The sequence below is a fragment of the Triturus cristatus genome, chromosome 4_1 (genome assembly GCF_964204655.1).
Source record: "Triturus cristatus chromosome 4_1, aTriCri1.1, whole genome shotgun sequence".
Taxonomy (NCBI): Eukaryota; Metazoa; Chordata; class Amphibia; order Caudata; family Salamandridae; genus Triturus; species Triturus cristatus.
The window spans coordinates 608,988,046-609,003,619 of NC_140585.1; the positions used below are offsets into that span (position 1 = coordinate 608,988,046).

The window sequence follows — 15,574 nt, forward strand, 5'->3', positions numbered from 1 at the left end:
TTTCCCTCACCCCTGGACTCACACATATGTGTGTCCATGATGCTGGCATGGGAGATGAGACAGTCCCCCCGTAAAGAACACAATTTACAGGTTGTCAGTCAGGGTGAGAGCCTGCATCAAGGAGGAAGTTTCCAAGATGTTGGCCTTAGAGGTGATTGAGCGCTCTAACAGTCCTTGGTCCAGCCCTGTGGTACTGGTACCAAAGCTGCCCCACCAGGCGCCAAACCAGAACTCTCGTTTTGCATGGACTACAGAGGACTCAACTCAGTCACCAGGATTAATGCACACCCCATCCCCAGAGCTGATGAGCTCATTGATAGGTTGGGCGCTGCCAAATTCCTCAGTACTTTTGATTTGACATCAGGGTACTGGCAGATCGCCTTGATTGAGGAGGCAAAGGAGATGTCAGTATTCTCAACCCCAGATGGTTATTACTAATGCCTGGTGATGCCCTTTGGATTGAAGAATGCCCCTGCTACCTTCCAACAGTTGGTTAATAGGGTCCTGACTGGTAAGGACGCTTCCTGTTCTGCCTACTTAGATGCTATCTACATTTCCAGCTGTGAGGAACACCTGCATCATCTCCATGAAGTGCTTCAGGCCCTGCAACAGGCAGGCCTGACAATTAAGGCCAGCAAGTGCCAGATTGGGCAGGGTTTTTTTGGACACCTGGTAGGTGGAGGCAAGGTGCAGCCCCTTTCGGCAAGATTGAAACCATCATGGCCTAGGAACCACCTAAGACCCAAACCGGAGTGAGAGCCTTCCTAGGCCTCACTGGATACTACAGACGATTTGTTAGTGGCTATGGCACCATTGTTGCCCTCTTAACTGAACTCACTTTCAAGAAGCAGCCCAGATTGGTGACCTGGGCAGAAGCTTGTCAGAAAGCCTTTGACTCTCTAAAGGAAGGCATGTGCACCGGTGCTCAGGTCCCCTATCATCTCCAAGGAATTCATCATGCAGACGGACACTTCAGAGCATGGCACAGTGGCAGTCTTAGCACAGATGAATGAGGAGGGCCGAGACCAAAAGATAGCTTTCATTAGTAGGAGGTTACATCCAAGGGAACATAGGTGGAGTGCCTTTGAAAGAGAATCTTTTGCTGTGGTCTGGGCACAGAAGAAGTTGAGAACATGCCTGTTTGGGACTCACTTCTGGGTTCAGACAGACCACAGACCCCTCAGATGGCTTATGCAACTGAGGGGTGAAAATCCCACCAAACTGTTGAGGTGGTCCATCTCCCTACAGGGAATGGACTTTACTGTGGATCATCTAGCAGTTTTATACTAACGGGGCCTGCTCTGGCACTGCCTGTGTAAATCTTTTACCTGATGCATGTCCTCTGCAGGGCCTTCAGTTGAAACTGATGGTCTACCAGCCCAACTCAGTGCAAGGCATGGCATTTATCACTATTTTCCACACTCAGGATCGCCATGCGAGTTAGGGAAAGGAACACACTGCTCAGAACTCAGAGAGAAAGCTCTATGCATGCCAGTATCGTTGTTTTAGTTTTTTGGGTTGGGAGTTTATTTTCAGAAAATAAAAACTTTGCAGTTTGGAGGCATTAAACATGGCACCCACTCAGCAAAGATTTGGTAGTTTCAATGCAACCTCCATATCCATTCATTAAAGGCAGTGAGATGCCTGCCAATCCTCCACCAGAAAAGAGATTCCATAGCCTCCGCTGGCCATCATGCTCTAAATCATTAATCAGGCCGTGTGCCTTTCATTTATAAGGCTAACAGTGTATGTTCCTTGGTAAATATTTCCCAAAACACAACTTCTTGGTTTTTTTTTACCTTTAATCTTTGGAGTAAAAAAAACTTTACAGCTCGTTGGAAATCTAATAACAATAAAAGAGCCTGCGATATGAGGCATTCCTTCACTGTATTTGAGTGAAATGTTCTTCCTGCTTCTTTGCTTGCCAGAACACTATTATGTTTTTTTAAGATAATTCACCCCTGAGTGACACCGTCTTTATTTCTTGGCTGAAAAATATTCTTTTTTCAGTTTGAAAGAAAAATTTTATTAAGACAAATAAAGGTATCCGTATTACAGGGAATAACAGTAAATACATATCAAGGTAATCCATTGACAAAGAGCAAAAAGAAAACGACAATTTCATGCCATCACATTATAATCGACTTATACTGCATAAAAATAAAAGACAAACTCATGAGTAGGAGATATGCTAGTAATGCATATAAAATGAATCAAAACAGTATTACAAATTTGGAAATAGATCTGGGAACGTGTAGGGGATTCATGGGGGCTTCAGGACCTCAGGGTGGGACGGCTTTATCTGAGAGGATTTTTTGGCACACATGTCGAGGAACAATGTGACAGGGGACCACAGTTCTAGACGCTTCGTTGCCAACTTCGCGGGATATACAAAAGAGGTGTCCAGCCTGTGATTATGGCAGATTACATACCACCACGCCTTATAGGAGATTTTAGTGGAGTCCTTCCAGTTAACCGTGATCTGCTGAAACGCAGCCGCTAATAACAGATCAACAATTTTGGTTTTACCTGGGACATTCTCCCAGCAGGGTGCGAGGCTCCCCAAGAAAATATGAGGGGTAGAAAAAGGAAATGCAGTGTCAAAAATCAAATTTATCTGGGACCAAACTCGCTCCCAAAAGCTCTGTACAAGTGGGCATAAAAACAGCGCATGAAATATGTCAGCGTTTGGGGACGAACATGACCAGCACGTGTCTGGAGTAGATGCGAATCTTTTGCTCAAAGCACTCGGTGTAAGTAGAATACGATTATACACGAAAAACAGCGTTTGTGTGAGGTTTGCTGCCCTGGAGGATTTACGCAGCTTGAGCCAGATATTGTTCCAAAGAGAAAGTGGCCATGAAAGTTGAAAATCGCGCTCCCAAGCTTCCTCCACCTTAGATTTCTGTCTAGGAGTACCTGCTCCTTGCAAGTGTTTGTATATGCTAGAAGCCGAGGGTTTAGACTTAAGTAGGGAGGAGAGTTGTGAGGGAGAGGTCTGAGAAGCGGGGACCTGAGGCAAAGCAGACAAGTGATCAAACCTATCCATCACAGCCGATTTGAGCAAAGGATATTTATGCGCGAATGAGGCAGGCAAGTCAAAACGTTGTTTAAGCAGGTGAAAGGACATAAACTTTGAGTCTGAAAAAAGCTGGTGTACCCATGCTAGACCCTTCCGACGCCAGGTTTTCCAAAAGAATGGTTTGCCGCGAATAGTCAAATCTTTATTATGCCAGATTGTTGAACTTAGGAAGTGGTCAATCGAATCTGGGGAAGAAGGAGGAGAGGACATCAGGAGTTTGGAAGTCAATTTAATTATAGGAGAGGACACCGCCTGCGGTTTACGTGAGAATGAAAGATATTCAGGGAAGGAGAAAGGAGAGAGGTAAAGACGCTCTATCCTAAGCCATAGAGGGCAATTCTCCGAGGGGTCAAGCAACCAAAGTGAGGCTTGCCGTAGAAGGAAAGCTTTTTGATAAACCTGAAAATCAGGGAAATTAACTCCTCCCTCAGCTTTTGGGCGAATCAGCTTGGCTAATGACATACGAGGACGCTTTGAATTCCACAAGAAGGAAGAAAGGGCGGAATTGATTTTTTTGAAGAATTTGGCCGGAATAGGGACTGGAATGTTGGATATGGTGTATAGTACAATGGGTGCAAGCATCATCTTTATGGTGTCTAGCCGACCCCACCACGATAAGTACAGTGGATGCCACCTGGCCGTTAAATCAGTGATTTTTTGTAGACATTTGTTTAGACATAGCGCTACTGTGTCAGATATTGAGGGAGTGATATACATGCCTAAATATCTAATGTGAGAGGGGCTCCACGTAAAATTTGAGGCGCTGAAATCCGCTTTAAAAGTGTACTTGGTCAGGGGGAGTATCTCACACTTATCACTGTTCAGTTTGTAGCCAGAGATTTTAGAGTATGCCTGTACATCTGTCAAAAAGGCAGGAACAGAAACATTAGGATTGGACATGAAAAGCAAAATGTCATCTGCGTAGGCAGCTAATTTAAGGTGAATGTTCGCTGATTGAAAGCCGAATAAATTTGGGTTTTGGCGAAGCTTAGAGAGAAAGGGCTCCAAAGCTAGATTAAAAAGAAAAGGGGAGAGAGGGCAGCCCTGGCGGACTCCTCTACCCAAATCAAAATATGAGGATATCAGACCATTGGCGCAGATAGCCGCACGCGGGTTGGAATAAAGGAGAGAGATCAGGGATACAAACTTGGGACCGAAGCCAAACCAACGGAGAGTATGGAATAAGTACTTCCATTCGACTCTATCGAACGCCTTCTCGGCGTCAAGCGCTATTGCCGCTAGGGGATGCTTCAGGGACGAGGATTTGGTCAAGACGTCAAAGAGAAGTCTCGTATTATCCGTGATAAATCTGCCTTTAACAAAGCCCGATTGTTCCGCTTCTAGTAAATCCGGCAAGTAGGAGTCAAGGCGTATGGCTAGGGCTTTTGAGAAGATCTTATAATCTATATTGACCAAAGAAATAGGCCTATAGTTTTTGCAGTGTCTATGGTCTTTCCCTTCCTTCGGTATCAAACATATGTGTGCTTCCGAAAAGGTGCCCGAAGAACACCCCAGTGTGTTAAAGGAGGCTATAAGGGAGTGCAACTTGGGTAATAAAAGCTTAGAAAAGTGTTGAAAGAACTCTACTGTGAAGCCATCAGGCCCCGGCGCTTTATCTTTCTTGAGCAGCTGGAGTGCTGCTGACAATTCTTGGTGCGTTAGATCGGATTCCAGGAGAGTGAGATCCGACTGATGGCAGGGAGGGGTCTGAAGTGTTGAAAAAAACTGGGAAAGAGAGTCCTCAGAGGGCTGCGATTCCGAGGTATATAGGGATTTATAAAATAGGGAGAATTCGTTCAGAATATCTGAATCTTTAAATTTTAGATCCAGGCGTTCATCATAGATAGATTCAATATTGAGTCTATTCTGTTTAACTTTCAGATAGTTAGCCAGAATCTTTCCTGCCTTGTTTTTGCCCCCATAAAATTTAGCACTGGACTTTAATAAGTACAAAGAAGCATCCTCCGTAGATTTTTTATTGAATGCTAGCTTGGCGTTGATGAGGGCTGTGAGGGATTGGCTCGAGTGCGAGGTGTAAAAGGAGTGTTCCAGTGTCTTGATGTCCCGTAAAAGGTCGGCAGTAAATTTGCGGGAAAATTTCCGCCTCTTTGCAACAAAGCCAATCACGAAATCTCTCGCTGAGGCCTTGAAAGCATCCCAAATGGTGGAAAAGGGCATGGATTGGTCAGTATTAAACGCAAAAAACTCTTCAAAGAAAGTGGTAAAAGCAGCGGTGAATTTCGGGTCCAGAAGGAGGGTGTTGTTGAAGCGCCACCTCTTAGGACCTGTGGCTCGAGGGAGAATTTCAAATACAATTGACACAGGGGCATGATCTGAGAGCAGTATAGGGCCAATTTCTGCTTGCGTAAGGGTTTGGGAGATAGAATGAGAAACAAAAATGTAGTCGATTCTTGACTGGGTATGATGAGAGGGGGAATAAAAGGTGTACTCCCTGGAGGTTGGGTTACAGAGACGCCAGGCGTCAAAGAGTTGGTGTTGGGAGATAACTCGTACAAACGATTTCTGTGGTTTATTGGGGATATAAGGGACTTTGGAGTTCCTATCTATAAAGGGGTCAAAAACCTGATTGCAATCCCCAGCAAAAATAAAATTATCTTCCAAACCAAGGGCAAGCTGAGCTGCTAAGGTGGACCAAAAGGATGGTTCTCCGCACGTAGGGGCGTATACATTAAACAGGGATATAGGAACTCCTTTAAAGGACAATTTGACATTTAACCACCGCCCATTAACATCTGAATTCTGAGACAATAATGTAAACGAAAGAGATTTACGGCAAAGAATCATAACACCATTCCGTTTGCCATCCCCAGGAGAGAAAAAGACTTCCCCCACCCAGCCCCTTTTCAGTTTTAACGATTCATCAGCGGAAAGATGAGTCTCTTGCAAAAAGACAATGTCCGCGTTTAATTTGGCCAGATGGGTTAAGATCCTTTGCCGTTTAATAGGAGAGTGTAAACCCCTAACGTTCCAAGTAACTAGTTTCAAAGACATGAGCAATCCCAGGTAAAACAAAATGCAATTAGAAGGCAAAAAGTCAATGCAGTGCAAAATCCGTAGAAAATGGAAAAAATGTATGGCACAAAAGAGATCTTCTGATTAATGAGAGGGACAGAGGAAAGAGACAGAGCTAGGACTGAGGAGAGAATAAAGATAAGTAGAAAAGAGGAAATTGGAGCAGTAAGGATACCATAAAGGCAATGAGATACGAATGAAAGAACACAATGCCAAAACAGAAACATTACAATAACGAGGACGCAAAACAAAATGTAAAACATACCTACAAAAGGAGAGAATGGGTGGGAGGGTGGGTGAAACCACATGGAGCAGACACACGTCCAGGGAGGATCCGGTAAGGAACGGGGAAGACCATATGAGGTGATATCATAACTGTGAAACAAAAAAAAAACATGTGACAGGAATTAATCTCAGGAAGCAACTGTGAGAGAAAAAAACAGGAACCAAGCAAGTACGAGCCTAAAAAAGAAAAAATATTGAAGAACAATACTGGTACAATGCAAAATCAATAATGCAGTGGGAACCAACACAGAAAGCTGGCACTATTGTAAATAATAGAATGGAAACAACTTCGCCTAGCGAGCGAGTGGACTGTGGAGCAGGGAGAATAATGGAAAGGCACAAATATTGAGTAGCAATCAAGCAACATGTGAGGAGGATGGTCCGGCAGAGGTGGTGGCATCCATCATGTGTGAATCGATAAAGCTCTGCAGGCGTCCTGGGTCCTCGTAAGTCGTGGTTCTGTTATTGTACGTGACCTTGAAAAGACAAGGGTGAAAGAGGCCAAATCTGGCCCCCATAGAACGAAGATCAGGTCGAAGATTCAGGAACGCTTTGCGTCTATCAGCAGTTGCCTTGGAGTAATCCTGCGCAAAAAATAGCGCGGAGCCTGACCATGTGACACGCTGAAGAGCTTTAGCTGCCGCTAACACCTTTAGCAAATCCGTGTACTCTAGGAAGTAAATAATGACCCCTCTCGGTCGCTGGGGAGAGGAACCAGCTGAAGGAACGCGCCCCAGCCTGTGGGCTCGTTGGATGTTGAGCATAGTTCCATCCGACAAGTGAAGGACTTTAGGGAGGAAAGTCTTAAAGAAAGCAATGGGGTCGCTCCCTTCGAGTCCCTCCCCCAGGCCAAAAATACGGAGGTTGTTCCTCCGGTTGCGGTTTTCAAGGTCTTCAACCTGTTTCTGGAGGGTGGTGATTTGCGAGTGCATGACAGGAATTGTTTTAGCAGTGTCGGTAAAAGTGGCAACATCATGTTCAACCGCTGTAAGCCTCGTATCGAGTTGCCCCCATTTGTCAGAGAGAGCTTGTAGTGTGGAATTTGTTTCCTCCATAAAGGGTCTAAGAGCCCTTATCTCGTGTAGCAAAAGTTCCATGGAGATGTCCGAGGAGGCTTTGGGAGGCGAGGGAGGGTCTTTTTTTAGCCTCTTCACGTTCGACTTGGTAGCTGTGGCGGGTGCAGGATCCATCTTTGAGTGCTTGTCTTCTTCCTCAGATATCAGCGAATCTTCCAACTTGGAGAGTTGTGAGAATAAAGTAGAGTTTTTGATAAAAGAACGTGGCGGCAGGGGCGGGCTGGTATGAGCGCCCCGTGTCCTACCCATCAACTAGCAGGGCCAGTAGCGGGGCACGCCGCGTAAAAAAGAAAAAGAAGAAGCCACCAACTGTAATACACAGTAGCTGGTCGCGAGCCAGCGAGCAGGTTGAAGGTGATGATCAGAAATCCTTTGCCCATACGGTTGGCAGAAACCTCAATGCGCCAAAAAAGAAGTCATGAAGAATAATAGCAGGAAAACTTCGTAGGCTCCGAGCAAAACTGTGCAGACCCAGCCAACAATGAGACGAATCATTACCTAAGATGGCGGCCACTGCTAGCATCCATGCAGACTGAGGTAAAAACACAAATAGCAACAGAAAAAAAAGAAACCAGGAGAACGCCAATCAGACATCGTGAGTGGAGGAAATTTCGATTGCCACTAAAATTATGTCCTTAGGTCGCCTTGTGGTGGAAGCTCGCAGAAGGAGAAGCCATTCCGCCGAAAAACAAAATGGCGGTCGCGCTGCTTCTGAGACGAGCCAACATTAATTACCTGACAAAGGCAAGGTAATCGTCTCAGAACTATTCGAAAAGCACGGTGTGCGATGCAGGAACACTTCCCATGCTAACTGCTACCAGCTGCTTCCTTAGACATCATCGCGAAGTTGCACTTCTCCGCTCCGGGACCGGGAGCCTCACGGAGACGCGTCCATACTCCTTGGGCGTCAAGCCACGCCCCCCGGCTGAAAAATATTCTAACCTTGGCTCTGGACGATTGCGTCTAAAGATGAAGATGCTCTTTGTGCTTTTGCCATTTTATAGGGGGTGAAAATAATGTATAAAAAACTACAGGTGGAGAACGAGCAGACAGGCTCGGGTCATTGCTCATCAATTGTGCACATTAGGTACCATCAACAGCAACCGACCAACAAGGTGGTTAGTTGGAGAAAGAGTGTGATATTGAAATTCTCATTTGTGAGATTTTGTCAATTTTATTTTTTGCAGTTACTGTACGTGGTTTGTTTCCTCAATTTTTTGGAAGATCACTAAATGGTACTTACGAAAACAGTGTAATTCTTTCTAAACATGGCTTTATCATCTGACTTGTCTGTCTGTTTTTTAGAATCAGCTTGCTTTTTGTTAAATGTGTGTTCAACATTGTCAGCTTACATTGTGCAAAGACAATCTCAATATAAATGTCAGCGAAGAATGTTGAGTGATGTAAATTAATACCATTGTCCATCTTCGATTTCATTGATCTTTATTAGATATTTCTCGAAAGCCAGTCAAAGAAACAGCTCCTGAAGGAAAACTCCCTGTAAGTATTTCATGTATTTCTAATGAGTTATTCAGTGATATTTAATATGGGGGCAATTTCGCCAACAATTGAATTCTTACACAGTCAAGATAGTGCAAGTATGAAACAGCTTTTAATTCCCTTCCTATTACAGTAATTGTGTTTGCCTATTTTACATTCATGCCAGTTAATTCTTTTACTGTTGTTTTTACAAGGAGCAAGCGCTACTATATTTCTCACAGTGGTAGCTAAAGCTGTAGGAATAGCAGTGGCGGCTGGCAGCTATCGGGAGTGGTGAGCCGGGCAAACAGCTGCGGAATACAAAACATACATTTAAAAAAGATAAAAATCCACTTACCTGACCGCGCTCCTCACTCTGGACTCAATCTTCCTTTTTCCTGCAGCATGGGACCAGCTAACTTCCTTAACCAATCACGGTGCTCCTCTGCAGCGCCAGGATTGAATGGAGCATCCTAGCTTGATGCTCCTTCAGTCCCTTTAGGCTTGTGCTTGGTCTCCACCCAGCTGTCTGAGACAGCTATTTGGAGAGCTTCAAATTGTGCATGTCACTTTGGATGGTGAAAGACAGCTGTGCAAAGTGATATGTTCACTTTGGAGCTTCTAGCCTGCCACTGCTCCTGTCCTCTGCTGCCAAATCTTTTCATTGCCATTTTTAGGTCTCACCTGGCGAAAGCAGCGCATGCGTTGTCTCGCCATGAAGAGCACCTTTTGGAATCGATTCAGCCGAAGCTGAATGCACGCGCGTCCAGATGGACAAAGATGGCTGCTCTCGCCATCCGCAAAGCTAAATATGCACGCGTAGGGACAAAAAAAGGCACGTGCATGTGGACAGCCCGACGCCATCTTTGTTTACTTTCACGCACGCGCATTTTTTTTGCCACTACGCGTGCATGGCGGCGTGCTTTTGCTTTCCCAGACAGGCTGAAGGGCCCGGCGAAGTTCAGGCACAGAGGAGCAAACACAAGCCTGCATGCGCATGCATCATTTCAGAGAGCGCCATTGTGTGGGAGTTGGGCAAGAGTTGAGGTGTTTGTACTGACAATCTAATGTGAAGGTATACCTGCTGAGGCTGGTCCACATGAGGGTCACTGGGCAGGCACTCTTCACCCCTTAAATGATATGTAGCCTACCGAAACTTTCAGGAAAAATATCCTTTGTAGAAAAGTTTACTTTCTAAAATTAACTTGTTTTCAAAGGCTTGTGGGGGTACCAATCAGGAGCTGGGACACAGGCGCGCCCACACACTGTGATCAGCTTCGGTGTTTTGACGTTTGCTTTTCATAACATGGTTTGCTCGTCAACTTGCAGGATGGGTGTCTGCACCTAACTTCTGCCTGGCAGGGCACAGGGGCAGCTCCTTCTGAAGTGTGACCCAGGGGCAGGTGTAAAGGAGCTGGAAACGAAGCCTGCGCGAGGTGCTCTGCCGCCAGCACCAGTGTTTCACAGCCCTCGGGAAAGGGCGGCCTGGCTCCTCCTGAGCAGAGAACCACCCAGCAGCTAAAAAAGTTTAGTTAGAGGAGCATTTCGCTGGCACTGAGAGGTTACCCCATTTTGAAATTTCAGCCTAGCTGATTCCTGTTTACCGCATTTGAGGGATGATGCCCAGCTCTCCACTAAGATGGGCACCCTGGTCACACTAACTCATAGGTGACAGGGAAGTTAGATCATCATGCAGAGATTTGGCAGATTCACCCACCCTAGGCACACTAAAATAGGCAGCTCTAGGTACGAGTACAACTATATTACAGTACTTATATGCAAGCATATATTCTCTGTGTCAGACCTGGCATCCTTGGACTGGGTTTCCCTGGTATTTTTGCCTTTGCCGCCTGTGTTTTTACTAACCCGGGGCAGAATTAGCGTAGTGCCACTACGCGGAGTTCCACGGAGTTATGAGAAAAATCTGTGGAACAGGAGCCCACTTCCTGCAGCCAGCCAAGGCTCCGTGGGCCCGGGACAGGGGTCCCTCATGCCAGGGCAGGCTCCCAGATCTCCCCGGCCTGGCTGGGTTGAGAAGCATGGACCGGGCCCAGGGCCTGGGTTTCGGGCAGGGCCTGGGGTGTGGGAGGCCCCGTCCTGCGGCCTGCCAAGGGTCTGTCCGCCCGGGACAGGTGTCCCTGGTTGCCGGGGGAGGCTCCACCCCTCCCCGGACTGGCTGGGTTCAGAAGTGGGGACTGGTTCCGGGGCCTGGGATCCATCGGGCCCTGGGGTGCGGGAGCCCACATCATTTGGCCAGCTGAGGATTTGGGTGCCCGTCATGGGGGTCCATCGGGCCAGGGCAGGCCTCCTCCGCTTCACCTGCGTGTCAAGGTGACTGCGGGCCTTGGGTCAGAGTTCCGTCAGGGCCCCCACTTGCAGCCCGTGCCCAAGACCCAGCTAAGGGCTCTGATGAGCCCCCGGGACACCGAGCCCCCAAGCCCTCCAAAGGGCAGGCGGTAGCCCTCCGGCGAAGGCTCGGGCGGGCAGATTGGCATCCTTCAGGCCTGGCCATCTGATCGTGCCTTTCCCCTCGGCCATCTAATCGCGCACAATGCTTTCCAATGGGGCGACCAGATGGCCGGGCCGGCCTGGAAGTCCCAATGAGGGCTCACCCACCTCCCCGCTCCCAGCCAGGTCTCCAGGAGGTAGGGCACCCCCGTGCCCTGGGTCCCCTCCATCACTCGGTGAGCACGACTCACCAGAAAGAAGGGTAGCTTTCCTCCGGATTACTAGGGACAGACGGGGACCAGATGGGCTGGGCATGGGCACCACCTTCCCTTAGTCTGGGGCTCCGTCCTCCGACCTTCCACGAGGCAAAGTGTCCGAGGCGGGCTCTATCTGTCCTGGGCAGTCCTCCCCTGGGTGTCCAGGGCCGAGAGCTCTGGCCAGGTGCTCCCACCCCTGGATCCATCCCACGGGTCCGGGCGGGCCTTCCCCAGCTTGGCTGGGTTAAGGAGCATAGGCCGGGGCCCTTGGTGGCCCGACGCTGGCCCATGGAGGCCTCCCTGGCACGGTCTGGGACTGACGAGTGGGCCCAGGGATGGGCTAATCTCCGCCACGGGCCAGGGGTTAAGGAGCATAGGCCGGGGCCCTTGGTGGCCCGACGCTGGCCCGTTGAGGCCTCCCTGGAACGGTCTGGGACTGACGAGTGGGCCCAGGGATGGGCTAATCTCCGCCACGGGCCAGGGGTTAAGGAGCATAGGCCGGGGCCCTTGGTGGCCCGACGCTGGCCCGTGGAGGCCTCCCTGGAACGGTCTGGGACTAACGAGTGGGTCCAGGGATGGGCTAAGCTCCGCCATGGGCCAGGGGAGGAAGTCTGCCAGGGACCCCCATTCTCAGCCCTGGGCCTGAGGCCCAGCTGGGGTCTCTGAGCCCCCGGGATGCAGAGCCCCCGAGCTCTGCAGGGGCAGGCGGGAGCCCTCTGGCGAAGGCTCGGGATGGCAGATTGGTGTCCTTCAGGCCCAGTCATCTGGTCGCGCCTTTCCCCTCAGCCATCTGGTTGCGCACAATGCTTTCCAATGGGGTGACCAGATGGCCGGGCTGGCCTGGAAGTCCCGGTGAGAGCGCGCCCGCCTCCCCGATCCCAGCCAGGGCTCCATGATGTCGGACGCCCCCGTACCCTGGTTCCCCTTCGTCACTTGGTGCGCATGGGTTACCAGAAAGAAGGATAGCTTTCCTCCAGATTACTAGGGACAGGGTATGCCAGAACTGCTCCCGGGCTGACGCTTCTAAGCCGGGGAACAGATGGGCTGGACCCGGGCACCACCCAGTCCGTGGCTCCGTCCTCCGGCCTGCTGTGTGGCAGAGTGCCCGAGATAGGCTCCATCGGTCCTGGGCAGTCCTCCCCTGGGCGTCTAGGCCCCAGAGCTCTTGCCGGATGCTCCCACCCCGGGCTTCGTCCGACGCCCCAGGCCCGGGTGGGCCTTCCCCAGCTTGTCTGGGTTCAGGAGCATAGGCCGGGACTCTTGGTGGCCCGACACAGGCCCATGGTGGGCTCACCGGCGCGGCCTGGCCTAGAACCGCGGGGCGGGCCCAGGGATGGGTTAAGCTGCACCATGGACCTGGGTCTGAGGTCTGCCGGGGACCCCCATTCTCAGCTCTGGGCCTGAGGCCCAGCTGAGGTCTCCGAGCCCCCGGGACGCAGAAACCCCAAGTCCTGGTGAAGGCTCGGGCGGGCAGATTGGCGTCCTTCGGGCCCGGCCATCTGGTCGCGTCTTTCCCCGCGGCCATCTGGTGGTGCGCAATGCTTCCAATGGGGCGACCAGATGGCCGGGCCCGGGCACCACCGTCCTCCCAGTCCGGGGCTCCGTCCTCCGGCCTGCCTGGTGGCAAAGTTCCCGGGATGGGCTTCATCGGTCCTGGGCCGTCCTCCCCTGGGCATCCGGGCCAAGAGCTCTTGCGGGGTGCTCCCACCCTGGCCTCCGTCCCACGCCCTGGGCCTGGGCGGGCCTTCCCCAGCTTGGCTGGGTTCAGGAGCATAGACCCTTGGTGGCCCGACGCAGGCCGGTGGAGGCCTCCCCAGTGCGGCCTCCTAGATGGGTCCAGGGATAGGTTAAGCTCTGCCATGGGCCTGGGTCAGAGGTATGCCGGGGACCCCCCATTCTCAGCCCTGGGCCTGAAGCCCAGCTGGAGTTTCCAAGCCCCCAGGAAGCAGAGGCCCTGAGCCCTGAATGGGCAGGCGGGAGCCCACCACGCAGGCTCGAAGTGGGCAGTCTTCCCCTGGGCGTCCAGGCCAGAGAGCTCTGGCCAGCGCTCCCTACACTGGACTCCGTCCTCTGCTCCGCCATGGGCCCGGGGCAAGTCGGGCATTCCCCAGCTCGGTTTGAGTTCAGGAGCTCCGACTGGGGTGGCTTTTCCCGGCCTGGCTAGGGTTCTGAAGCTGGGACTGAGCCCGGAGCTTGAGCTCCATCTGGCGGGCCCCGGGGTGCGGGAGCCCTCCGTCCTGCAAGCCAGTCGACTGTCCGGGCGCTAGGGGAGGGGTGTCCACCGGGCAGCTCTCCCTGGCCTGGCTAGGGTCCAGAAGCTGGGACCCGGCCCAGGGCTTAAGGTCCTTCTGGCAGGCCCCAGGGACTGGGAGCCCCCTGTCTTGCAAGCCAGCCGAGGGTCCGGGCGCTGGTGATGGGGGTCCCATCGAGGCCCAGGGAGGCTCTCCCAGGCCTGGCTAGGGTTTGGAAGCTGGGACCAGGCCTGGGGCTTGAGCTCTGGCCTGCAGGCCCCAAGGTGCAGGAGCCCCCCATCCTGCAAGCCAGCCGAGGGTCCGGGCACTGGGGACGGGGTTCCATCGGGACACGGGGAGGCTCTCCCTGGCCTGGCTAGGGTCCGGAAGCTGGGACCGGGCCCAGGGCTTGAGCTCCGTCCGGCGGGCCCCGGGATGAGGGAGACCCCTGGTCCTGCAAGCCATCCGAGGGTCCGGGTGCTGGGGACAGGCGTCTATCGGGGACAGAGCAGGCTCACCTGACCTGGCTGGGTTCAGAAACAGGGACCGGGCCAGTGAGCGGGGGTGGCTGGCTAACTCTGCTCCACTGGCGGAGCGGAGTTCTCTGTCCATCCCTAGGTTTTACTGTGTGTTGGACTTCAGTTTTGCTAGTACAGATGCTTTGGGCACTTTGCCACTGCTGTACAGTGCCAAAGTGTAAGTGCTCCCTCTGTAAATTGTTATCATGGATTAGTGTTTCCATAATTGGCTTATTTGGTTTACTGTTAAGCCCCTAGTACAACGCACTGTGTGTGCCTAGGGCCTGTAAACCAAATGCTGCTAGTGGGCTTGCAGCACTGATTGTGCCACCCACCCAAGCCGCCTTCTAAAAGGGGTCTCAGGCCTGCCAGTGCCGTGTCTGTGTTCAGTCTCGTACTGCTATGTCGACCTGGCAAGTTTACCTACTTGCCAGGCTGTAACCTACCCTTTTCTTACATGTGCGTCGTGAACCCTCAGGAAGGCCCAAGGTACCCCAGTGGGCAGGGTATAATGTATGTGAAAGGTAAGACATGTCCTGATGTGTGTGGCATGTCCTGATAGTAAAATGCTGGCAATTTTGTTTTTTACTATTGAAAGGCTATCTGTCCCAAAGGATAGAATGGGAGTTCATTTATAACATCTTATAAATAAAACTTCCCATTGGTACAAGATAGGAAAGTAAGGTTTAGTATGCCTGAACTCAGAATATAAAGATGCATCTTTATGTGAGGTTGATTTTTGCATTCTGTGTTTGAAAATACTACTTTTAGAAAGTAGGTATTTTCTTTCATAGCCATCCTGTGTGCAGCCCCTAGGTTTGTGTATTGACTGTTTGGCTTTTGAGTGACAGGGGCTGGAGATGTGCATTCTGTTCTGACAGCCACTTTGGGGTGTTGTGGTGTGCCCTGCCTTTCCAGGGTGAGTCAGGACTGGGTTGAAAGAACCTGGGCTGCATTAAGAGTAGGGGGAGGAGATTTCTTTCACACTTGAATGGGCCTGGTCTGCCTTGGACAATGCTGTCTCCACCTCCTTCCAGGAAGCTGCACCAGAAAGGACAGAACTGGTTTTGGCTGGGCAAAGAGTTTCTCTGCCACCAGAGAACAAAGGAATTTGTGATATAAAAAGTAGTGCCCAGACCCCAGACTTTTAGATTACTTCTGGAAT

The 15,574-nt window shown here is 50.8% G+C and overlaps 1 protein-coding gene across 1 annotated transcript in view; it reads left to right on the plus strand.

Moving 5' to 3' along the window:
• The window catches only part of LOC146855282 (uncharacterized), a 401,924-nt gene that overhangs the window by 165,058 nt on the left and 221,292 nt on the right, over positions 1 to 15,574 (plus strand). The window contains exon 3 of the mRNA XM_085651108.1: positions 8,927 to 8,976. Coding sequence (XP_085507234.1) covers positions 8,927 to 8,976 — 50 coding nt within the window. The remainder of the gene's footprint in view (positions 1 to 8,926; positions 8,977 to 15,574) is intronic.